Source organism: Nerophis ophidion, linkage group LG15 (genome assembly GCF_033978795.1).
Source record: "Nerophis ophidion isolate RoL-2023_Sa linkage group LG15, RoL_Noph_v1.0, whole genome shotgun sequence".
NCBI lineage: Eukaryota > Metazoa > Chordata > Actinopteri > Syngnathiformes > Syngnathidae > Nerophis > Nerophis ophidion.
Genome location: NC_084625.1, coordinates 21,200,589 through 21,224,522, shown reverse-complemented (window position 1 = coordinate 21,224,522; position 23,934 = coordinate 21,200,589). Strand labels below are relative to the sequence as shown.

The following is a 23,934-nucleotide window of genomic DNA, read 5'->3' as shown; positions in this document are numbered from 1 at the left end:
TAGGATAATTCTGGAAAATCCCTTATCTGTTTATTGTGAATAGTGTTTTAATGAGATTATAAAGTCATACCTGAAAGTTGGAGGGGTGCGGTGACCGCCAGTGTCTCTGAGATAATTAAGCCAATGGAGAAGCCAAGATGACAGCTGCTACAAGAGGACGCTAACTCCGCACAAGTCTCCGGTAAGAGCCGACTTAATATCACAATTTTCTCATCCAAAAACTTGCTGGTTGACATGTGGTAGAGAAACATGTTCGCTAAAGCTTCACAACAAACAAAGAAACACCGGCTGTGTTTCGGTTGCTAAAGGCAGCTGCAATCCACCGCTTATCACCAACAACATTGTTCTTTATAGTCTCCATTATTAATTGAACAAATTGCAAAAGATTCAGCAACACAGATGTCCAAAATACTGTATAATTATGCGATGAAAAGAGAAGACTTTTGGCCGTAAGTGGTGCTGGGCTGAAAATGTCCGCTCAGCCAATAACGTCACAAACACACGTCATCATAATAAGCGTCATCATTCCGCGACGTTTTCAACAAGAAACTCCGCGGGAAATTTGAAATTGTAATTCAGTAAACTAAACCGGCCGTATTGGCATGTGTTGCAATGTTAATATTTCATCATTGATATGTAAACTATCAGACTGCGTGGTCGGTAGTAGTGGGTTTCAGTAGGCCTTTAACATTTATTTAGCCTAAGCCCCGTTTCAGCCCCACTATATCGATTTTAAGGTCCCCCTGCTCAGACCATTTTTACACGAGTAAGTGCGCTGTGTATTTCTTGAATCTCCGGCTGTTAGCTTTGTATGGACTCATTGATTGTTTACAAACTGAGTTCGGAGAGAAAGTGACATCAGACCCTACCATGAACTGATTAACGTGGACCCTGACTTAAACAAGTTGAAAAACTTATTCGGGTGTTACCATTTATTGGTGAATTATACGGAATATGTACTGTACTGTGCAATCTACTAATAAAAGTTTCAATCAAGTGGCGTCAGAAAAAACGCGCCACAGCCAGCTTCATAATAAAGTGGTTTCGTAACTCGGAGCTAACCACTGGAAATATGGAGGCGAGTCATCCAGACATGTCCGTGTTTCTCCTTCCGTCTGTACAGATGCTTGTGGAAATCACACATGAATACGTTAAGAGAAAGCGATTGCAGCAACACAATATTGCCAAAAGTATTTGCCCACCCATCCAAATGATCAGAATCAGGTGTCCTAATCACGTGGCCCCTTAGTTCCAGTGAAAGGAACTTTGAATGCTCCAGGATACGGAAACATTTTGAATAATTCCATGCTCTCAATCTTGTGAAAACAGTTTGGAGCGGGCCCCTTCCACTTCCAAAATGACTGTGCACCAGTGCACAAAGCAAGGTACATAAAGACATGGATGACAGAGTCTGGTGTGGATGAACTTGACTGGCCTGCACAGAGTCCTGACCTGAACCCGATAGAACACCTTTGGGATGAATTAGAACGGAGACTGTGAGCCAGGCCTTCTCGATTAACATCAGTGTGTGACCTCACCAATGCGCTTTTGGAATAATGGTGGAAAATTCCTATATACACACTCCGCAACCTTGTGAACAGCCTTCCCAGAAGAGTTGAAGCTGTAATAGCTGCAGAAGGTGGACCCACATCATATTGAACCTTCTGGGTTAGGAATGGGATGGCACTTCAAGTTCATATGGGAGTCAAGGCAGGTGACTTGGCAATATAGTGTATTCCGGATAGAACACTTCCCAGACGGCAAAAAAACTTTCGAATGTCCAGGTCAGCTGTCATTCTACTTAGCGAAAAACTCTGTCCATTTGTCGAAGGAGAGTCAACAAGAATGCGAGCTCCTGTGGATGTGATAAACAAGGTAGGGTGTGCTTTGTATTACCTGGCCGTCGAGGGAAAACTATGAAAAACAGCGAATGTTTTGGACTGGCAAAGCAGACTTTATCAGTTATTGTCCGCCATGTATGTCGCCGACTCAACGTCTAGGTCCGGAGTATATAAAGTCCCCAAAAAGGAATGGACAAAGAAGGTGAAGGCAAAAGAGTGAAGAGTTTCCTGAACAGATATCTCGATCGCGACTTTGATTGATGTAAAATGTTCTTTATCACATTGTTTACGTCTCTAATAAAGATTTGATTAATTTATGATGGCTCAGGTATGATTCACTAAAATAGGGACCCACAGCACACTGGATTCCAGTTAATTGAAATACCCCGCAACCCCAAAAGGGACAAGCGGTAGAAAATGGATGGATGGATGAAATAACACAACACTGGATCTCTCTGTCTCTCTGTCTCTCTCTCTCTCTATTATGTTTTACAGACTGTTTTCGAGCTGCTTTTTGACTGTCTCTTCAGAATGCGCCGTTTTGTGGGCGATCTTATTTATGGGCCACCACTTCGACTGCGTCTTCTCCCCGTCATCCATGTTGTAGTTTTGCGAGTCCATATGGAGTCTGCTGACCGGTATAAATTCGAACTATATGCTACTTTGATTAGAAATGGTATGATGGGGATGTACGAGCCAGTCTGCCCCACAAGAAGAAGAGGGACAAAAAGATGGAACATATTGACGACAATGGCGGACTCCCGTAAAGCTCATCTGGTAAATCTTTACCATGTACGGAGATATCTGCAAACGTCACTAAATTGGGCAAATTCCAAATGCCTTGTTTTCTAGAAGTATGAAGGAGGGCAATTTTGTTTTATTAATACCTCTGCCATGCCTCTATGGTTTGATTTAAACATTTGCGGGACTTATGCAGATCCCAAACACACAACAGGTACCAATAGGTCAGAAAAGTTGGTTTTAGATAAAAGGTCCCCGTTAAGTAAAATCAATAACATACATTTTGAGTATTTCAGGTGAGACGTAAACTAGAAGTAAACCTTTATTAAGGGGGAAAAAAATCGTAATCTAAAGTGTACAAGATTTAGTATAGCCTGTAGAGGCCTGATGATCTGGAATGTGATTGATATCTCAATAAAAGAATTACATTCTTTAAACATTTTTAAAAAGCGTTTCAAGCTAAATGTATGGCGAAGTTATGATTAGTAAATTATATGGTTGAAGAATTTACATTAGTCCCATAATTCTGATCTTGACCTCTGTATGTATGATGAGATTATCGCAAATCTTCAAAATGCAACCTTTTAATCAAATTTGAATAATAGGAAATTGAGACTGATTTGGGGGATTTAAAGATTCCTTTTTTATTTACAAATGAAATTATAAATGGGTATTTGGAGGGTAGATTTTGAATTGTGTTGTAATGTATTGTATTTTGTATATTATATGATGATGTATATTTTAAATCTGGGTCCCTGTCCATAAACTGTGAGCTTCTAGGGATGACCTTTTTACAGAACGGACTCTGATATTAACAAAAGAAACAATAATGAAATACAAAACTATGTATATCTGTAAATAAATAGAATCTGTAGTTAAATAAGCGCCAGCTGTTAACATTGGCATTTGATGTTGAAGTTGAGGAAAGACACATTAATAAGTTCCTCTGAAAATGATTATTTTGATTTTGTTGTGGAGCTTACTGCAAGAGTATGTATGGATGCTAAAGTTACCTTAAAGCGGTCATAATATGATTTTTTTTGTTATTATTTACAACACATAACATAACATGTAATGGTGGTTATTTGGTCAAAGTTGTTCATAGATTATGTTTTACAGACTATTTTCAATCCACTGTCTGGCAGTCTTATTTATGTGGCTACTGATGTTCTAGTTTTTAGTGCTTCCATAATGAGTCTACAGACAGATATGAGGTCATACTATACGCTACTTTGTTTTAGAAATGGCAGCATCAGAGGATGATGTATGTGCATGTACGAGCCAGTCTGCCCCACAACAAGATGATATAGAAAAGGAAGGAACATATTGACTACTACGTCGGATTACAATAGCGGGTTTACGCAGAGTTATTCGGGTAAATCTCTATCATACAGTGGGGCAAAAAAGTATTTAGTCAGCCACCGATTGTGCAAGTTATCCCACTTAAAATAATGACAGAGGTCTGTAATTTTCATCATAGGTACACTTCAACTGTGAGAGACAGAATATGAAAAAAAAATCCAGGAATTCACATTGTAGGAATTTTAAATAATTTATTTGTAAATTATGGTGGTTAATAAGTGTTGGTCAACCATTCAAAGCTCTCACTGATGGAAGGAGGTTTTGGCTCAAAATCTCACGATACATGGCCCCATTCATTCTTTCCTTAACACGGATCAATCATCCTGTCCCCTTAACAGAAAAACAGCCCTAAAGCAGGATGTTTCCACCCCCATGCTTCACAGTAGGTATGGTGTTCTTGGGATGCAACTCAGTATTCTTCTTCCTCCAAACAAGATGAGTTGAGTTTATACCAAAAAGTTCTATTTTGGTTTCATCTGACCACAAGACATTCTCCCAATCCTCTGCTGTATCATCCATGTGCTCTCTGGGAAACTTCAGACGGGCCTGGACATGCAATGGCTTAAGCAGGGGGACACATCTGGCACTGCAGGATTTGATTACCTGTCGGCGTAGTGTATTACTGATGGTAACCTTTGTTACTTTGGTCCCAGCTCTCTGCAGGTCATTCACCAGGTCCCCCCGTGTGGTTCTGGGATTTTTGCTCACTGTTCTCATGATCATTTTTACCCCACGGGATGAGATCTTGCGTGGAGCCCCAGATGGAGGGAGATTATCAGTGGTCTTGTATGTCTTCCATTTTCTGATAATTGCTCCCACACTTAATTTTTTCACACCAAGCTGCTTGCCTATTGTAGATTCACTCTTCCCAGTCTGGTGCAGGTCTACAATTATTTTCCTGGTGTCCTTCGACAGCTCGTTGGTCTTGGCCACAGTGGAGTTTGGAGTCTGACTGTCTGAGGCTGTGGACAGGTGTATTTTATACAGATAACGAGTTCAAACAAGTGCCATTAATACAGGTAACGAGTAGAGGACAGAACAGCTTCTTAAAGAAGAAGTTACAGGTCTGTGAGAGCCAGAGATCTTCCTTGTTTGAAGTGACCAAATACGTATTCTTTACCATAATTTACAAATAAATTCTTTAAAATTCCTACAATGTGAATTCCTGGATTTTTTTTTCACATTCTGTCTCTCACAGTTGAAGTGTACCTATGATAAAAATTACAGACCTCTGTCATCATTTTAAGTGGGAGAACTTACACAATCGGTGGCTGACTAAATACTTTTTTGCCCCACTGTATATGGAGATATCTGCTGACGTCACAATTGGGAAAAAAGTCACAGGTTGTTTGGAGGAAGTATGAAGGAAGGCAAAATTATTTTATAACTATCTCCGCAATGCCTCCATGGTTTGATTTCACATTTTTGGGACTCGTGCAGATCCCAAATACACAAGAACAGGTACCAATAGGTAGGAAAATGTGGTTTTGCATAATAGGTCTCCTTTAAATGAAAACATTTCATGTTCAGCCTAAAGGCCATCAGGTCTGGAGATGCCTGTGTGTTTCACATTTGGAAACGAGGTCACGTTTAGGCAACGGAGCGAAGGTGTGTGTGTGTGATTCCCAAGTTTGATGCTCCATTTAATCAGGGTTCCAGCATACATGGCGGCCGTTCTGGAGGTGGGAAAACACACGGACAACCCCCTCTACCCAGATTGCCTGACCTGATTAGGACAGGGTGGAAGTGATAAAAGGTGACACGGCTTCAAAAAAAATCATGTTGGTGAGCAGTGCTTTTTTTCTGACTTTCTAATCCGTACAGGACTCCATCTTGATCTGACTGTGATGAGATGGTCTGTGACTGACACACGCGCGCACGCACACACACACACACACAATGGTCCAGCAACGCACTGAAGCTGCGAGTTATGTAAGAGTAAGCACAGAAAGCTGCAGGCCTGAGTGCACATCCTCCATCAGAGCCACCCCAACCCCTCTGCATGTGGCAAGAAAGATTACAGTCCCACAAACGGGCGCGCGCACGCACACACACACACACACACACACCGCTTGAGGCATACATTTGTTTTTGTTTTTTTATTTCATGCAGAAATGCAGGTAGAGATAACAACAGGTGCCGTTATGTCAATGCAATAACACCAAGAGCGCAGCCTCACCTCCTCCAGCACGTTGACGGTGTTCCTGCAGCTCTGCAGCCGGGTGGTGAAGCTGGAGGTGGTCGGGGAATTGTAATCCTCGGTCGTCTCCGAGAGGAACTCGGACACCGATATTTGATCCGGCATCCTTTGAAACGCAGGATAAAGCCCAGCTGGAGGTTCGAGGAGGGGGTCTCTCAATGGTAGGTGGGGTGTTGGAGGGGGTCAGAGCATGTAAAAGAGACGTCTTGGACGCGGGGGTTTTCCTTCCTTGAGCACGACTAGAGATTATTAGGTCGCTTTTCCCTTTTTTTTTTTTTGCAATGACTTCACTCTTCCCAAGAGGCCATGGGGGGAGGAATTACCTCGATCTGTGCGGGCAGGCCCTGTCTATCCCTGCAAAAACAGTGCCTACACGCAACGCATTTAAAAGAAGTGTCACTCTGCGTTTAAGTAAAGCTGGGAGGGAGGATAGCGGATGTCCACATTATGCGCTGCAGATGTTAAAAGAAGCCGCTTAGTTGTGCGAACCGTCCAACGCTGCTGGCTTCCGTTTTAGGATTTATCGTGCTCCATGGCGCGCCAATGTCATCTCCAAAAAAAAAAAGCAGCAGGCCTTGATGCTCCCTTCTTCTGCTCCAATTTGGTTGTTTTGTTTTTTCTTGCGTGTGTGAGGGGGGTGATAAAGGTCTGCCGCAGACTCATCCACCGCCACTCTCTCCTGCTCCGCAAAGCACAAGCTGCTCTGAGGGAGAGAGAGGGAGAAAGATGACCAAACGAAGTCAGCCACACCGCACAAGCTCGCTGTTTCCTGCGGAGGGGTTTCAAAATAAAAACCACGCCCCTCGGCGCTATTACAAAGCACACACGTCGAGCTACAACGAAACGACAGCAAAGAAGACGTCGTATGTCGTATGTTGTACGTTATTCATGCAGACAGTACCACCACACGGTTTTTGGTATTTTTTACAGTCAAGTGTTATTCTGGAAGTCGTACCATAAATCCACAATAGTTCATGGTTATTAGCAGGCGCTTAACCAATATCCCCTTGCCACCCATCTCGTTTAGCTGCGCATGCGTCATGTGACTGCAGTGAATTCTGTTCAGCCTCTGTCATTGAAAACAAAACAAATAGGCTTTGTTTACGATTACTTTTAGAGACAACGAGCAAGATACCCTCTATCTTTGTGTTCATATTAGGGAGTCTGCTAAAAATTACTCTAATGCTGAAAAGCCTTTTTACCTACTCCAGACGTTAAAACATGTTCGTCGGACAGTTATGTCACCGAAAAGAATGCAAACGAGCATGCAAACGCGCGCCTGGTTAACCAAACACTGTGGAAATATTTTTTTTTTTCTCCACCGCTATCTCATTTGACTTCGAAGAGTGTGAACCAAAAACATACACAAAAGCGCCACCTGGTGGTTTTACTGTTAGTGTTTCTGTATTTGAAGTGTATTTTCCATCATTAGAGTGCAGTTCAAACAAGTTGAACAACAACCCTAACATTACTTTTTCACTCATTAGTTTGAACCAATAATGACTCACAGCATGTATTCAAGTTAAGTTTGCTATAAATGGAGAAAGTTTGTGGGCTACCGTGCTTGTGTATGAGATAGCTAAGCAAAAAAAAAAAGTTTAATTCGCTTGCAAACTAAAAGCGGTACCGAGCATTGTCAAACTGTGCTACTATGGCGTTTACCATGAATTGATTAACGTGGACCCCGACTTAAACAAGTTGAAAAACTTATTGGGGTGTTACCATTTAGTGGTCAATTGTACGGAATATGTACTGAACTGCGCAATCTACGAATAAAAGTATCACTCAATCAATCAAAAAAGTTTGGCTTTCTCGGTCACCGTACATCAGCTTTTATTTCTAACTAGATGAATTCATGATCATTAACTGTTAATATATGCAGTACAAAATATAGATTAAGTGAAATAGGTCAGTATATATTTTTTCAAGGTTCATTGAAACAGGTAACATACCAAATGTCGATGTTTTTTCGTCGCTTTGCCGCACCCACGCTTTTACATTGAAAGCGACGACAGGAAGTGACGTCACCGCTACTTCTGCTATCCCTGCTGTTAGCTGTTAGCTCCATAGCTCACAATATTACCAAGCCGGGTTAAAACTAGAACTACTTGTTTCTTTTAAAACGACTCCAGTTAACAATTTTTTTAAGTAGGTTACATTTTCCTGGGATACAGTTACCACGTTTTTTCGGCAAACAAACGCCTGTTATTAAACTTTTGATTTTGGGAGAAGAAATAAACAATATGGCTGAAGGATCCTCAGGTAACCTAATATATTGTGTAATTATGTAACATCAAGTTAACGTCGTTCAATGTATTTTGTCTTGTTATCTGCATTATTCATCGACATTTAGTCCACAACAACAGCGTTTGTGTAACAGTATTGCTAGCATAGCATGTCAGAGTAACCTTCTCGTTTATATGACACAAATGTTAACTGTGAACTTTAACCCCTATCACCAGCTGCGATGTGGTTTCGTAAAGACGATTCCAGTGATATAAGTATTATTTTCCTGTGATAAATATTACACACGGTTATGGACTTTTGGAAACCGGTGAAAATCCACTAATTTTTGGTCAAATCATTCTATACCAGGGATAGAGAACCTTTTGGCTTTCGAGACAGATTTGGCTCTTTTGATGACTGCATCTGGCTCTCATATACATCTCAGCTGACATTGCTTAATACTATAAGTAATGAATAATTCCACTGGTAATCAGTGTCAAAAAATAGTGAAGTGAATTAGAATACAATGGAATAGAAAGTTAATTTTTCTATTGAATCCTAATACTATTACATTTGTTCGTGTTTTTTGTGTTTACAATACTTAACACTCTAAATGTCTTTGTAGAGCTCCCCGACCTCAATCCAGAGGGCTCGGCACATAAAAAGTCAAACCACTACAAATCCAGGCGGGGTCAGCCCAGGCACATTAATGACCGACCCTTCAGTGGCCCCTCACAACAATACGGACATCCTCCATTCGGCCACCCTAATAGTTCACAGTACCCTGACAATCCTCCCTACCAGAACGAGTTAGGTGGGAGGAGGCGAGGTAGAGGGCGCAAGGATGGATTTCGAGGTGCAGACGAGAATTTTCATGGGTCACAATGGCAAAGAACACCAAGTGATTACGGTGGCCGCGGCCGAGGTTTTGGTGGCCACCAGTCAGATAATGGAGCCTATGGGTCGAACTGGCGGGAGAGACAACAGCTGCAGGAGGACGACATAAGAAAAAAACAAGAAAGCACTCTGAATCAAAAAAGGACCTGTCCGGATTCTCAAAGAGATTTTCGGAGTCAAGGAAAACATCCTGAACAGAAACGACGACAAGGACCAATCAAGCCGCCACCACAGGAAGCTCGAGGTCCAGACAGGGGTGCGACTTGCCATGGTAGCAATGGCAGGCGACACCCTGGGCTCCATCACAGAGGGCAAAGGTTACCACAGAACCACAGGAGGAACTTGGACAAGATGCCAAAGAGCAATGAGACTCAGACAGGTACACCATTTTGTACATACAAATGAATGCATATTGGAGGTTATTGTGCAAGCATCTTCCCTGCACAGGTTGTCTGATCGAACAGCTGTCAGAGGAGAAGTACGAGTGCATGGTGTGCTGCGAGGTGATCCGACTCTTGGCTCCCGTTTGGAGTTGCCAGAGCTGCTTCCACGTCTTTCACCTTAACTGCATCAAGAAATGGGCCCGATCCCCCGCCTCACAGGCAGATGGTTAGAACCTTACTGTATATTATGTCAACATGTGTCCAAAAGTTAATGTTGCCTTCCTGTGTTTTAAAAGTTACCATTAGCTCGCAAAACATGATTTTTTTGTTTTATTTGTAATGATCGCTATTGCTTGTATTTCGACAAGTGATTTCTTCCCCCAAGTGAAAACCAGTGGTGGTCAACCAAGCTAAGATGATGTGCACTATCTGAATAGAATAGAATAGAAAGTACTTTATTGATCCCTGGTGGAAATTCAGCACCACAGTTCGCTCACAATAAACAATAATAATAATACATAATATATGATGTATTTTATATATATAATATATGAATAATATAAATATATTCTACATTTAAGTGCAGTCAAGAAGGAACATATGCATTATACAGTCTGATGGCTGTAGGTAATAAGGACCTCCTGTGTCGTTCCGTGTTACATTTTGGGAGTCTGAGCCTTCCACTGAACGTGCTCATTCTCTCCGCAAGGTCCGAGTGTAGTGGGTGGGAGGTGTTGTCCATAATTGCTAGGAGTTTTGCTAGCCATTATGGACAACATAATACACAAGAGGCCTATATATTCCCCCAAAAAGCAGATATCTGCAAAAAATGCAACTTTATTTAATGGAATTGATCCATATACATTATACAAAAAAAGATTTGCTTAGTGTTAAAAGATTATTCGTCAATAGGGTTCCAAAACATATCGAACTATCTGATGCTGCAGACATATTGTACACGATAAAACAGATGAAAACTTGGAAAAGCATGGAGGTCTACAACTTATTTGTGTGTAGCTGGAGCTGGGTCAAGGACATATCAAGACTCTCCTTGATAAATCATGTATCGTTTTTACTCGGGTAAGGTTGCATTTCATGATTTTACTTGGTGTCTACTGGCATGTTGGTTACCTCCCTTTTGTGTTGCACGCGCCGTTTACAAGTGTTTTTCCCCATTTTTATCAAATAATAATAGATGTCAAAATTGTCTATGTGCTGAAAGAATCATTTATGATCGTTGCCTTTGGTAAAAGCTTAACACTTACAGTTGTTGGTCACTTTTGATTTCTTAGACTTGCTGAGTTGGTGTTTTACAGAACACTTGTAGCAAAAATGTGTTTAAGAAACACAAATAATATCTTAAATGGAAAACACTAAGCGTTAAAAGTATATTAAACAAACTGTTAACAGAGTGGTCGCTACATACTTGTGCGTTCTTCGGCTCTGGTCCCTTGTACTTTTATCATCTTCTTTCATAAGAATAGAATATATATCTTTATTATCATTGTACATTTGTACAACGAAATTGTATGCAAATTAATTCAGTGCAAAATCATACTTAAAACCTTAAGAACATAGATAAATAAAACCATAAGAACATAGATAAATAGATAAAAATACATAAAATTCATAAAAATACCAAGCATACAGCTCACGTGCACAGTCCTTATTGTTATCTTGTGTTCAGTGATACTATTGTTCTCGGGTAAAAAGCGGTTTGTCCGGCATTTTATTGTCCTGTATCTCCTGCCTGAAGGCATCAGCTCAAAAAGTTTATGTCCAGGGTGAGTAACATCTTCCACTCTTCCACCATTATTGATTGCCTCTTTGAAGAAATATTTCTCTTTTCTGTGAGTTAAACGGTTCGTACAGCCAAAAACAACAAAAGCATAGGGCATTTGCCTTTGCAAAAGGCTGAATAGTGCCTTGTACAAATTGAGAACAGAGCTAGCTTGACCACCACGCCTATTCACTGATCGGGACGTGATGTCATTTTGAATCCAAGAAATTTTTAATAATTTTAGGAAAATAAAATTAATGTATTTATAGAGCACCATCTGCAAGCAATAGATAACTTTTGGGTAAAGGTGTCCAAACTTTTTACCTAAGGGCGCGCAATAATAAAAAAAAGATGAGGGGGAAACTTTGTTATCAGGTTGTCAGTGTAATATTTTTATGTCATTTATTTATTTTTATTATTAGATATTAGCATTGCCTTTATATTGAGTATTTTTGCTAAATATTTCCTGTTTTTATTGCTCACAAGCTCCATTTAGGACTACCCTGTTTTAAAGGTTTTCTCAATTGCAAAATGTAATGCTTTTATTGTCTTTATTACTATAGTTTTTTTGAATTACTATTTGTTTTTTCCCCTATTTTCTTTTAGAATCAGCTGACGGTTGGCGTTGTCCTGCATGTCAGAATGTTGCTCTCAAACACCCGGCCTCTTACACCTGTTTCTGTGGTGAGGTGTCTTCTTTTTTAATTAGGTGTGACATCCCAAGCCTCCTGTGAGAAATGCTGTCTTATAAGTTTCCCGCTCTGTGCTGTCAGGAAAAGTGACAAACCCTGAGTGGCAGCGCAGTGAGATTCCTCACAGCTGTGGCGACATGTGTGGGAAGAAGAGAAGTGGAGCGGACTGCCACCACCCCTGTAACATGTGAGATTAGGCAAGACTTTCCTTTTTTTTTTAATACACATCAATAAAAATGTCATCTTCCATGTCCCCTTCAGCTTGTGTCACCCAGGACCTTGTCCTCAGTGCCCAGCTTTTGTGACCAAATCCTGCGTGTGTGGAAGAACCAGGTAGCCCTCCAACGTTGTCTTTTCTTTCCTGGGTTTTGACACCGTAATAAAGGCTGCACCGTCTCGTCCCAGTCAGCCGATGCGCTGCGGACAGGGTTCCCTCTTGCACTGTGACAAGGTGTGTGGCACCGTGCTCAACTGCGGCCAACACACGTGTACTCAGGTGTGCCACTCCGAGCCCTGTCAGCCCTGCCAGCTGCAAGTCGAGCAAGGTGACTCTTAGTCTTTGTTTTCCTTCTCTTCATGTCATTGAAATATATTGTCCCTCCAGTCTGCTACTGCGGAGTCACGCCTCGTGAAGTCCTGTGCGGCATGGATGAAGACAAGTTTGACGGTTCGGGGCATTTCTCCTGTCAAAAAACATGCGCAAAGTAAGTTTAATTTTTATATATGATTTATTTAGGATTTTAAATTTTTACAACAACACATACATTGAAGGGGCTTCACGGTGGAAGCGGGGTTAGTGCGTCTGGCTCACAATACGAAGGTCCTGCAGTCCTAGGTTCAATCCCAGGCTCGGATCTTTCTGTGTGGAGTTTGCATGTTCTCCCCGTCAATGCGTGGGTTCCCTTGTAGCTGAGATAGGCGCCAGCGCCCCCCCGCAACCCCAAAAGGGAATAAGCGGTAGAAAATGGATGGATGGCATACGTTGAAATGTTGGTAATGTAAAGGCCCAGAAAACAAAGGAAGGAGACAAACAACAAGACATATTTCAATAAGACTAATGTCAATAATTAGGGGGGGGGGAATTAAATATATATACATGTATATATATGTTTTTTTTTTTAATGTTTTATATTATATATTGTTTTATGTTTTGTATATTTTTTATGTATATATATATATATATATGTGTATGTATATATATATATACATATATATATATATGTATATATATATATATATATATACATATATATATATATATGTATATATATATATATATATATATGTATATGTATATATATGTATATATATATATATGTATATATATATATATATATATATATATGTATATATATGTATATATATATATATATATATATATATATATATATATATATATATATATATATATATATATATATATATATATATATATATATATATACATATACATATACATCCATCCAGATAGATAGATAAATACACAAATAAAGTTAAGTATTATGAAAAAAAGAAATCAAAAGATATATACAGTATATTACATACGTGCATATACATACATGCATTTATACATACATACATATATAAACCCCAACAAAAAAAAGAAGTACTAAAGTAATAATACAATTAAATTACTTAGTTATTTCCATTCCTGCCTTGACACTGCCCGCCTCTGCCAGGGTGTTGGACTGTGAAGCTCATCAGTGCCAGCAGTTGTGCCACCAAGGCTCGTGCCCGCCATGTCCTCGCTTGCCCAGCACAGTGAAGACTTGCCCCTGCGACCAGACGCAGCTGACCAAACTCCTGGAGCTGGGCTACTCTGAACGACAGAGCTGCACCGACCCTATCCCCTCATGCGGGAAGACGTGCGCCAAACCTTTGGCCTGTGGCTCCAATGGTAGGCATTAGAACTTGTAACTTGAAGCTGTTGTCGCTCAGTAGATATTTCAGTCATTTCCAAGAGAAATACACAGCTCCATCAGCATTAATAATGGAGAACTGCACTTTTTTTATTGGCTATCATTCACAATCCATATTTGATACAAGCTCACATGTTTTTCTTTTTTTATGCATTCTAACTCGTAAAATAGGGAAAATATGAGGTGGCTAACAATGAAGCTAATGGGAATAGACCATTCCACCTATAAAGCTCTCTAAAAAAACATCCAAAATCAGCCAACAATACTCCATTTACATCTTGTGACCTGAATATTAACCAAGTATTCAATCCAATCCACTTTTTTTGTATAGCACATTTAAACATCAATAATGTTTCCAAAGTGCTGCACAGCCATATTAAAAACAATACTCCACCAATGACTGTTTTGGCAATATCATTACCATAAGCGCCAATGCAGACAAGCTACATTTAGTTGCGCTGTGATCACAGAGCGCTAACTAGCTTGTGATGCTATATTGGTACACTGAGCTGCTGCATTGCGAAAGAGTGATGAAAGTTAATTCTAGTTTAAAAATCATGCCTTTTGTATAGTAGAAGGATGTGGCAATGAAGCGAGAAGTCGACACTCAAGTTGGACCCGAAGATGGCGAGAACGACACAAAAAAACATTTGTTTGCAACTGTCTTTTTTTATTTTTTTTAACCTGCGGGAGGATTCAGATTAATTCTTCATCCAAACGTGATATACATCCTATCAGTCTTCATCCCAGTGGGAGCAGACATCGTACAGTAAGGGATTGTTTTATTACGATCGTAGTTTATATATCTTGTTTATCACTTAGCAATTCTGCTACATGATAGTGTTTTACTAAAGCTAGATCTGTTTAGCACAGAGCTGCTAAAACTAGTACTTCATTCTCTGTATATTCAGGTTTTATTTACGAATTAGAATGCATAAACAAAGAAAAACGTGTTTTGGGCTCACATAGGGACTGTGAATGATATGCAAAATAAAATTTAAAAAAAAGGGCATTTCCCCATTTAAAATAAAGCTACAATGACAGGCATGTAAAGGTAAATGAAACATTTGATTTATTTAAAATATTACATGGTTAAAACAAAAATGGAGTAACAGTCTGTGCAATAACCATGAAAGAAAATATGAAGAACAGTTAAAAGTATGCCACAATGTTCAAAATGTACACAGTAAACATTATCAAGACATGGTTCAGGGTACCCGTGTGGTCTTCAAAAGTCTGAAATCCAATTATTAGTATTTAAGCCTTTAAAATGTCTTAACTCTATTAAGATTTGATAGTAAGTCTTGAATATGTCTTGAAAAAATAAAATACCATAATGTTGGGTCTGGAGGATTTATATGTGGAGCTATTGTGGAGGCCACCCTTTCTAAACATTGCAGTAAAAGTGAAAGGAATGATCATGAAAAAGTAATCAATCCGGGACAAGTCTGTGTCAAAAGATGCCAAAACGCCACAAACACCTGCACATGTACAGTTTTGTCAATGTGGATGTAAAATGGATCTTAACGCTTTTCATTATAGTTTAAAAAAAAATCTAAATTTGACCTGTTGCTTTGTTGTTGTTTCTTAGTGAGCATGATGGCACCAAAGTTAATTAATTGATTTTGTAGCAAGGTGGTGAATTAGCTTTTAGTGACAACCCAAGATTGGTTTTCCTCTCATCACTAAATAAGCATGTATGATTTCAGACACTATTCATCTGTGTGACAAGCTGTGCCACGAGGGTGCCTGTGGTCCATGCTCCTTGACTTCAAACATTAGGTGTAGATGTACTTTTAAGACCAAGGTGGGTTGCAGTGTTTAAGTCACAATGTTACTGTATGTTCAGTTAGCACAACACAAGTTATGTTTATGTTCCAGGAAGTGCCATGTGCTACAATCAAAAAAGAGGGTGAGATCCTTACTTTACTCGCCTGGTGATTAGTTTGTGTCCGAATCCTGCCTCTTTTGCTTTCAGAGGAGCTGGTCTTCACCTGTGAGAAGCGCTGCAGCAAGAAACGGGCCTGTGGCCGACACAAGTGCGGCGAGCTGTGCTGTGTGGTGCGTTCTTAGCATAAGACCATGCAGTCAAAAGAAAGGAAACATTATTTATTTTCTGTCAAACCCCATAGAGTGTGGAACACAAGTGTCCGCTTATCTGTGGCTACAAACTCAACTGTGGCCTACACCGCTGCCAGGAGCCCTGTCACCGTGGCAACTGTGAGCCCTGCTGGCAGGCCAGTGAGTCACAAATTCATTTTCTTCAAGTTAATTTGAGGGTCAGCGTCAGTTTTATTTAGTCTGGATGTAACCATCCTTCACCTTGCGTAGGTTTTGATGAGCTGGCGTGTCACTGCGGGCTGTCTGTGTTGTACCCGCCAATCCCGTGCGGCACCAGCCCACCCGAGTGCAAGAACATGTGCACTAGAAGACACGAATGTGACCACCCAGGTAGGAAGCAGGTGACAAAGCGGCGAAAAGAGTCCATTCCTTATCTGTTGTTTTATTTGTTAGTCTACCACAACTGCCACAATGAGGATAAGTGTCCCCCCTGCACGTACCTCACTCAGAAGTGGTGCATGGGAAAACATGAGGTGACACCTTCTAGCCTTGCATTCTACATATTTTGAAATTTGGCAACTTTTATTCCTTCTTCTTTTTGGCCCTCAGCAACGCAGCAACATCCCTTGTCACCTGCAAGACATCTCCTGTGGCCTCACGTGCAATAAAGAGCTTCCCTGTGAGATGCATCGCTGCAAGAGAATCTGCCACAGGAGCGACTGCTTGGCAGGCGGCAGATGCAAGCAGCCGTGCACGCTGCCACGCAACGACTGCGGCCATGCGTGCGCCGCTCCCTGCCATACCGGCGCCGAATGCCCGCAAACTACATGCAACGCTAAGGTGGACACGGTTGCTTTTTCTTACCTTTTTGACTCAATCGATAAAAACATGTAATTCTCCATGCACGTCTCAGGTGGCGCTGCAGTGCGATTGCGGTCGAAGGAAAGAAATGGTGGCATGCACTGAGGCTACAAATTCATACCAAAGGTCAGGTTTGTGGCTCACACTGCCACTTTTTAATGCCCTACCTTCCAGATGTCCATAAAAGGCAACTATTTTATGTAAACTTGAAATAGGTACTAATTTATTGCATTTACCCAACCACGTATACTGTAGCAATTAGACATTTTTTTCCAGGTAGGCAAAAACAGATAAGCAGTATTGGTAATAACAATGTTAGAGTATGACAGTGTTCCTAGCGGCGTTCTTTCTTTCAGTGACGAATAATCTAATTAATTACTGTTACCATCATTGCAACGTTGTTGCCGTTACTGAGAATTTGAAGTGGCTCGTTACTGCTGTTCTGTTGAATGAACCGCAAGGTGTCAGGTTTCAGCTGCATTCAGACAGAAGGGGTGGGTTTGATGTCACTGTTGTAAATGCGCTGATAATTGGCTGGGTGGGCGGATCATGCCCTGCTCATGCTGTCTCACCGCACGCTCTAACCGACATGAAACAAGACCACTTCGCTACGGCTGCCAGAGCCAGGGAAATTCAAAGGTAGCGTTTTCAAACTGCTAGTACCATCTCTACATCTCGCTCATTGAAAGTAAAGGCAAGAATGTTTATGTGACATGCACAGTATGTCCTGAAGAAAAGCGTTCATGTCTGCTTCAAGCAACTCGAATTGCACCTTACATCAACACATGCTGACATGACACTTGTTGCTGCTGCTGCTAACACAACTTCAAGCACATCAATCCATTTTCTTCCGCTTATCCGAGGTCGGGTCGTGGGGGCAGCAGCCTTAGCAGGGAAGCCCAGACTTCCCTCTCCCAAGCCACTTCGTCCAGCTCTTCCCGGGGGTTCCCCAGGCGTTCCCAGTCCAGCCGGAAGACATAGTCTTCCCAACGTGTCCTGGGTCTTCCCCGTGGCCTCCTACCGGTCGGACGTGCCCTAAACACCTCCTTAGGGAGGCGTTTAGGGTGGCATCCTTCAAGCACAAATGCAGCCAATTGTTTTCATCAGATTCATCCCATTTTGGAATTAGGATTAACATGATTAACCAACCACAGATGATTACTCTTTTGCATAATTAAAATTTGCTCAAGAAAAGACCCCAATATTTGTACACAATTGTAATTTTGTTGTCGGAATGTCATCCAGGAACGTTTTTAAACATTTTACTTGAACGCATGTTATTTATTTGCACCAAACTTGATAACAGTTTAATCAAAAGTCCTTGTAGGCTGTATTTTGCTATACAGGTGCAGATAATTGCACTACTTAAAGGCCAAATGTTCTTTTGTGTCTTTTTACCAAAGTCAAACATTTTTGTACAGTATTGGGTTTTGTACTTTCAACATTTAATGTTGTTACTAGGGACGGCGTGGCGCAGTGGAAGAGTGGCCGTGCGCAACCCGAGGGTCCCTGGTTCAAATCCCACCTAGTACCAACTTCGTCATGTCCGTTGTGTCCTGAGCAAGACACTTCACCCTTGCTCCTGATGGGTGCTGGTTGGCGCCTTGCATGGCAGCTCCCTCCATCAGTGTGTGAATGTGTGTGTGAATGGGTAAATGTGGAAGTAGTGTCAAAGGGCTTTGAGTACCTTGAAGGTAGAGAAGCGCTATACAAGTACAACCCATTTATTTATTTATTTACTTTTTATTCCTTTTTTTTTTTTTGCATATCATATTGCACACTACAATATATTTAATTTGGATAAAAGCCAAATATAAAATACTGTGTATAGTGTTTTTATTATTCAATCAGTTAATATAATCATATTTTACATTAACGATGTTATTGAATGTAATGGCGTATAAAATAACGAAATGAAAAATAACGTCCTTGCAAAGTAACTAATTACTCTTACAATGAGGTGACTAAGTTACTCACTCAATTATTTTTTGGTTGAAGTACTTTGTAACTGTAACTAATTACTTTTTCAAGGTAAGATGTTTAACACTAAAGATAAGCACCAAAAAATGTGCTCAGTGTTTCTTAACAAAACTAAAGTAGCAGTTATTTTTATTTCTTTAATTTGAACACAACAATATAAAACATTTTCAATTGAGATACATTTATCATAAAAAATACTACTACTGACATAATGGTGCTATCTAAAAAAAATAAATAAGTTAATTATACAAAAATAAAAACACAAAGAATGTGTCCAAAATGGATTGGATCCTGCCACATTACTCAGTTTACGGTTTTCTTAATTCCACAAATGTTTACCTTATTCATTATACATGATACTGCAATTTGTAAATAGAATACTAGTACAGTATACATAATCACTTCACACCTAACTATTTTCTGTATATTGTTAAAGGATCCCGGTCTCCATGTTGTTACACCTATCAAAAAATATATATATATATTTTGATATATGATGATAATGCTTTTTAGATTTCTTCATCTAATTGAGTCAATAATTGAGCCCTCAGCCAACTTTTGGTCAAGTGCGGCAACTAATAATATAAACCGATGTTCATGACCAAATACCTTTGAAATAAATGGTAAATAAGGATGCCTGTTTAAGGTACTTGCCTCATAAAATCCTGTTTACAACCTTGTAACATGTTCTGTGTTGCAGGTACGCCGCCATCGCCATGGCCAAAAAACTGTCAGACATGCAGCTTGGCGACTCGATGGACATCGGCCATCTGCTTGCTAAGAAAGATCTCAAACAGACCAAGTACTAAAAAGTTTGACTGTAATTGTGTTATTTTTTTAGCACTGTAATACTTTTGTATTATTTGCCAGGCTCCAATGTGATGAGGAGTGCGCCGCTGTGGAAAGGAACAAGCGCCTGGCCGAGGCCTTGCAGATAGACCCCTCCTCAGACCCTTTCAACATGCGCTCCACCTCTGTTTACAGCAATAGCCTGAAAGAGGATGCCAGGTGTGTGTGCTGTGCACTCTTCTCAGTAGTGCACACATGTTCAGATCACACTAAAAAATAAAGTTTGTCTTTCAGAAAAGACGGAAAATTTGTCTCAAACGTGGAAGAGGCCATAAAAAATCTTGTAGATCTTGTTTCTAAGGTGAGTGTGGTTGGACAGCACATAGGGGATCAAACTTCCCCTTGTGGCTCAATGTGGAACCTACTACAGTGGAACCTCGATTTACAAACTTAATTGGTTACAAAATCAAAAAGTTAGTACAGTAAAGCAAATTGCTCCATAAGAAAGCATGTAAATATGAAAAAGGGTTCCAGTCTGAGTCCATATTTCAGTGAAGGTTTCTTCTCAACTTGCTGTGAAGCACTTTGAATGTCTAGAAAAGCGCTATGTAAATATAATCCATCATTACTATTATTATTATTATTACTACTCTGAGCAAAATATAAAGTGCTGTAGAGTACTGTATATATAACAAACATAACAAAGGGGGGATGGATCAACTTTCTACAACAAGCACACACAGAAGTGACTTTGGCGCCCTCACATTGATCAGAAATCACAAAATACTTAAATTTAACAACAATGTTGCTACAATAATAAACATTTTTAAAAAGTCAAATCCACTAACATCAACATTCACACAGGAAGAGCTGACGGGAAAGAAGTAGACACAGGGAGAGAAGGCAGGGATCGGGGGTAGGGGGCGTGGGTGTCTTTTTGTGTGCGCTTGAAAGATGCGCTGCTGAACGAGAGTAGCTCTTCTCCGCTTTGAAATAAGTCTGTATTTGGCATATTCTTCCAGAAAAGTTCGGTCTTATGACTATTAAAACATACTGCGGTACGAAACCTGCCTTGTCGATTTTTCCACACGTGTGGGCCATTAATGTACTTGTTGAGTACAAACCCTGTTTCCATATGAATTGGGAAATTTTGTTAGATGTAAATATAAACGGAATACAATGATTTGCAAGTCCTTTTCAACCCATATTCAATTGAATGCACTACAAAGACAAGATATTTGATGTTCAAACTCATAAACTTAATTTTTTTTGCAAATAATAATCAACTTAGAATTTCATGGCTGCAACACATGCCAAAGTAGTTGGGAAGGGTATGTTCACCACTATGTGAAATCACCTTTTCTTTTAACAACACTCAATAAACGTTTGGGAACTGAGGAAACTAATTGTTGAAGCTTTGAAAGTGGAATTCTTTCCCAGTCTTGTTTTATGTAGAGCTTCAGTCGTTCAACAGTCCGGGTTCTCCGCAGACGTATTTTACGATTCATAATGCGCCACACATTTTCGATAGGAGACAGGTTTGGACTGCAGGCTGGCCAGGAAAGTACCCGCACTCTTTTTTTTTATGAAGCCACGCTGTTGTAACACTTGTCTTGCTGAAATAAGCAGGGGCGTCCATGATAATGTTGCTTGGATGACAACACATGTTGCTCCAAAACCTGTATGGACCTTTTAGCATTAATGGTGCCTTCAGAGATGTGTAAGTTACCCATGCCTTGGGCACTAATACACCCCCATACCATCACAGATGCTGGCTTTTTAACTTTGCTTTTATACTCAATCATGGGACCCACCTGTTCCCAATTGGCCTACACACCTGTGGAATGTTCAATATAAGTGTTTATTGCCACCTTTCCCAACTTTTTTGTCACATGTTGCTGGTATTAAATTGTAAAGTTAATGATTATTTGCACAAAAAAAAAATGTTTCTCAGTTTGAACATCAAATATGTTGTCTTTGTAGCATATTCAACTGAATATGGGTTGAAAATGATTAGCAAATCCATCCATCCATCCATTTTCTACCGCTTATTCCCTTTCGAGGTCGCGGGGAGCGCTGGCGCCTATCTCAGCTACAATCGGGCGGAAGGCAGGGTACACCCTGGACAAGTCGCCATCCCATCGCAGGGCTGATTTGCAAATCATTGTATTCCATTTATATTTACATTTAACACAATTTCCCAACTCATGGAAACGGGTTTTTTTACATTAACTCCCCTAGAGTTACCAAAATGGACAAACCTCACACTGAAGGACTGAGAAGTGACTACTGTAGTAATATACTGCGCTGCAAGTGACGTGGAGGGCTCTGTCTCCACACAAATTGTGCGCCCTGCTTTTTCTCTGCAGGCGGGATACAAAATGAATGAATGAATGAAGAATTCAAAGGCAGAGACATGGTTGGCACACGAAAGCATACTTGATCTAAAAGTTTGTAAATCAAAGACTGCAAATAGAGGGGTTAGTAAATCGAGGTTTCACCATTTTACTACCATATTAAGACACATACATGTTGACATGTTGTGTATTTTTACTAAAATATATGAAGTCCATGCTCTGTTTTGTTATTCAAGTGCTGAACGTCAGACAATAAAACCATAAGATAAATGTTTAATTCTTCTCCCACAATCTCCATAATTACCTGACCTGTTAAAGTATTTCAGAAACTTGTCAATTCTCCAGTCGTGGTTGGAATCTTCAGTGGTTTGTGAAAAGCCTCTTTATTATCTTGACTAAATTAGTAGGTTCTCTTATGGGCCGGTATTCTATTTTTTTTTTCGGCTGACTAGTTTGACGCACAATAAAGTTGCTGGTGGATCCTTTGTCATATTTTGTCTCATAAGATCATTGTAATTTTTTGATGAATGTGTGTTCTGCAGGGTAAGCAGCCAAAGAGGAGCCACTGCTTCCAGCCCATGAACCGAGAACGTCGTAGGATCGTCCATGAGCTGGCCGAGGTCTACTCCGTGGAAAGCGTAAGCTACGACAGCGAGCCCAAACGCAATGTGGTCATCACGGCGCACAAGTAAGCTCTGTGGTGACGTATGTGTCCCAAGTCAGAAGGACACATTCTTGAAGACGTTCTGTGTCTTCTAAGGGGGAAGTCAAACTGCCCGAAATCCACTTTGACCTCGCTGATCGAGCGAGAAACAACCATTCGGTCTCCTGTGCCCATTGCTCATATCAAACAGTCCAGCAGCAGGTCAGTCTTCTTCTATATAGAATATAACCCCTGTTTTTATTCTTCCCTCATTTCACAATTGTCTTCACAGGGTCTCCAGCGCCACCACCTGGTCCAAGCTGGTTAAAGAACCGGTAATAGATTATTTTGATGTCCAGGACTAAAAAAAACAACAACAAAAAGTTAAAGTGATCCACTTGAAAATTATTAAAATAAGACATTATTTTGGGTTAAGCATGAATCCTGAATCAAGTCAAGACACAGATTGTAAAACTACTTCTTGTATGCAAACACTTCCTGAGAAGAGCCACTGTTAATAAATATGCGGGTTAAACAAAAAGACACCTTTTGTCATTTATGCAGTCCATTGGCTCCAACAAGAAACATTACTCCATCTTTACACGTATCACTACCTATTTGGGGTGTTTCCGGTTGCTTTCACTTCAACTTTATGTGCCTGAATAGCTTTGAGTGGGAGGACCGCAGTGGGCTGCACTGTTTACACTCACACAGAGACGTTTATCATCTACAGTCAATTCCTGTATTGCTTTCCCTCGCTGATATACATTTTTAGAAAGTCGACTAAAGGCATCAAAGTATACCCTATCTGTATGCTCTAATTAACTGCTAACCTTCCTGTAGTCGCCAAAAAGCTAGTCTCTACATTGAGCTGGGTCAGAAAACATTGGCATTAACTGTTGCTGTAGGCAACCTTCCGATGTATTTTTTTTTATTTAAAAAGCTGCATTTGAAGTGTGCTTGGTCTGCATGTGCTTTAAATGTTATATATATTTAGCTTTTGGTGTGAAACTCAATGGTGGTAAGTATTTTTGTTGGAAAAATGTTTTAAGGCATAACTAAATGTGTAAGTTTAACTGCATTGACATACATGACGTAATTCATCTTAACACAAAACGAGCAAAGAACATGAACAGTAAAAAACTTTATGTGTGATGTGTATGAATATGAGTACAACCAACCCCAACTGGAATTTCTTCCTA

General features: G+C 40.2%; 2 protein-coding genes across 9 annotated transcripts in view; one reads left to right on the top strand and one right to left on the bottom strand.

Annotated features, from left to right (window-relative positions):
- The window catches only part of asap1b (ArfGAP with SH3 domain, ankyrin repeat and PH domain 1b), a 119,063-nt gene extending 110,848 nt beyond the window's left edge, over positions 1 to 8,215 (bottom strand). For 4 of the 7 annotated variants that reach the window (XM_061921726.1, XM_061921728.1, XM_061921729.1 and 1 more), the window contains exons 1-2: positions 8,097 to 8,215; positions 6,124 to 6,847 (exon numbers count right to left, since the gene is read on the bottom strand). In XM_061921726.1, coding sequence (XP_061777710.1) covers positions 6,124 to 6,249 — 126 coding nt within the window. In that variant the 5' untranslated portion in view covers positions 6,250 to 6,847; positions 8,097 to 8,215. Of the gene's footprint in view, positions 1 to 6,123; positions 6,905 to 8,096 lie in introns of those variants that run through there. The other 3 variants (XM_061921731.1, XM_061921732.1, XM_061921727.1) reach the window with 2 other exon arrangements.
- On the top strand, positions 8,144 to 23,273 carry nfx1 (nuclear transcription factor, X-box binding 1). 2 transcript variants are annotated; one of them, XM_061921733.1, is made up of 23 exons: positions 8,151 to 8,406; positions 8,996 to 9,646; positions 9,715 to 9,876; positions 12,037 to 12,114; positions 12,204 to 12,309; positions 12,384 to 12,455; positions 12,528 to 12,667; positions 12,727 to 12,826; positions 13,802 to 14,019; positions 15,751 to 15,848; positions 15,923 to 15,953; positions 16,020 to 16,102; positions 16,174 to 16,282; positions 16,373 to 16,492; positions 16,556 to 16,635; positions 16,712 to 16,942; positions 17,016 to 17,089; positions 19,644 to 19,745; positions 19,814 to 19,951; positions 20,027 to 20,093; positions 22,632 to 22,777; positions 22,850 to 22,954; positions 23,025 to 23,273. In XM_061921733.1, the coding sequence occupies exons 1-23, from the start codon at positions 8,388 to 8,390 to the stop codon at positions 23,095 to 23,097; spliced, it is 3,003 nt and encodes a 1,000-aa protein (XP_061777717.1). In that variant the 5' UTR covers positions 8,151 to 8,387; the 3' UTR covers positions 23,098 to 23,273. The 2 variants fall into 2 exon arrangements, with proteins under 2 accessions (XP_061777718.1, XP_061777717.1); XM_061921734.1 differs by lacking the exons at positions 19,814 to 19,951; positions 20,027 to 20,093; positions 22,632 to 22,777; positions 22,850 to 22,954; positions 23,025 to 23,273 and having other exon boundaries at positions 8,144 to 8,406; positions 18,425 to 19,658.
- Positions 23,274 to 23,934: the final 661 nt, after the last annotated feature.

Bases quoted from the DNA above. Each gene is read 5' to 3' on its own strand.
- nfx1 (XM_061921733.1), top strand. The intron at 9,877-12,036 runs GTTAGAACCTTA...ATTTTCTTTTAG, and splicing joins CCCCGCCTCACAGGCAGATG to AATCAGCTGACGGTTGGCGT. The intron at 19,952-20,026 runs GTGTGTGTGCTG...TTTGTCTTTCAG, and splicing joins AGCCTGAAAGAGGATGCCAG to AAAAGACGGAAAATTTGTCT.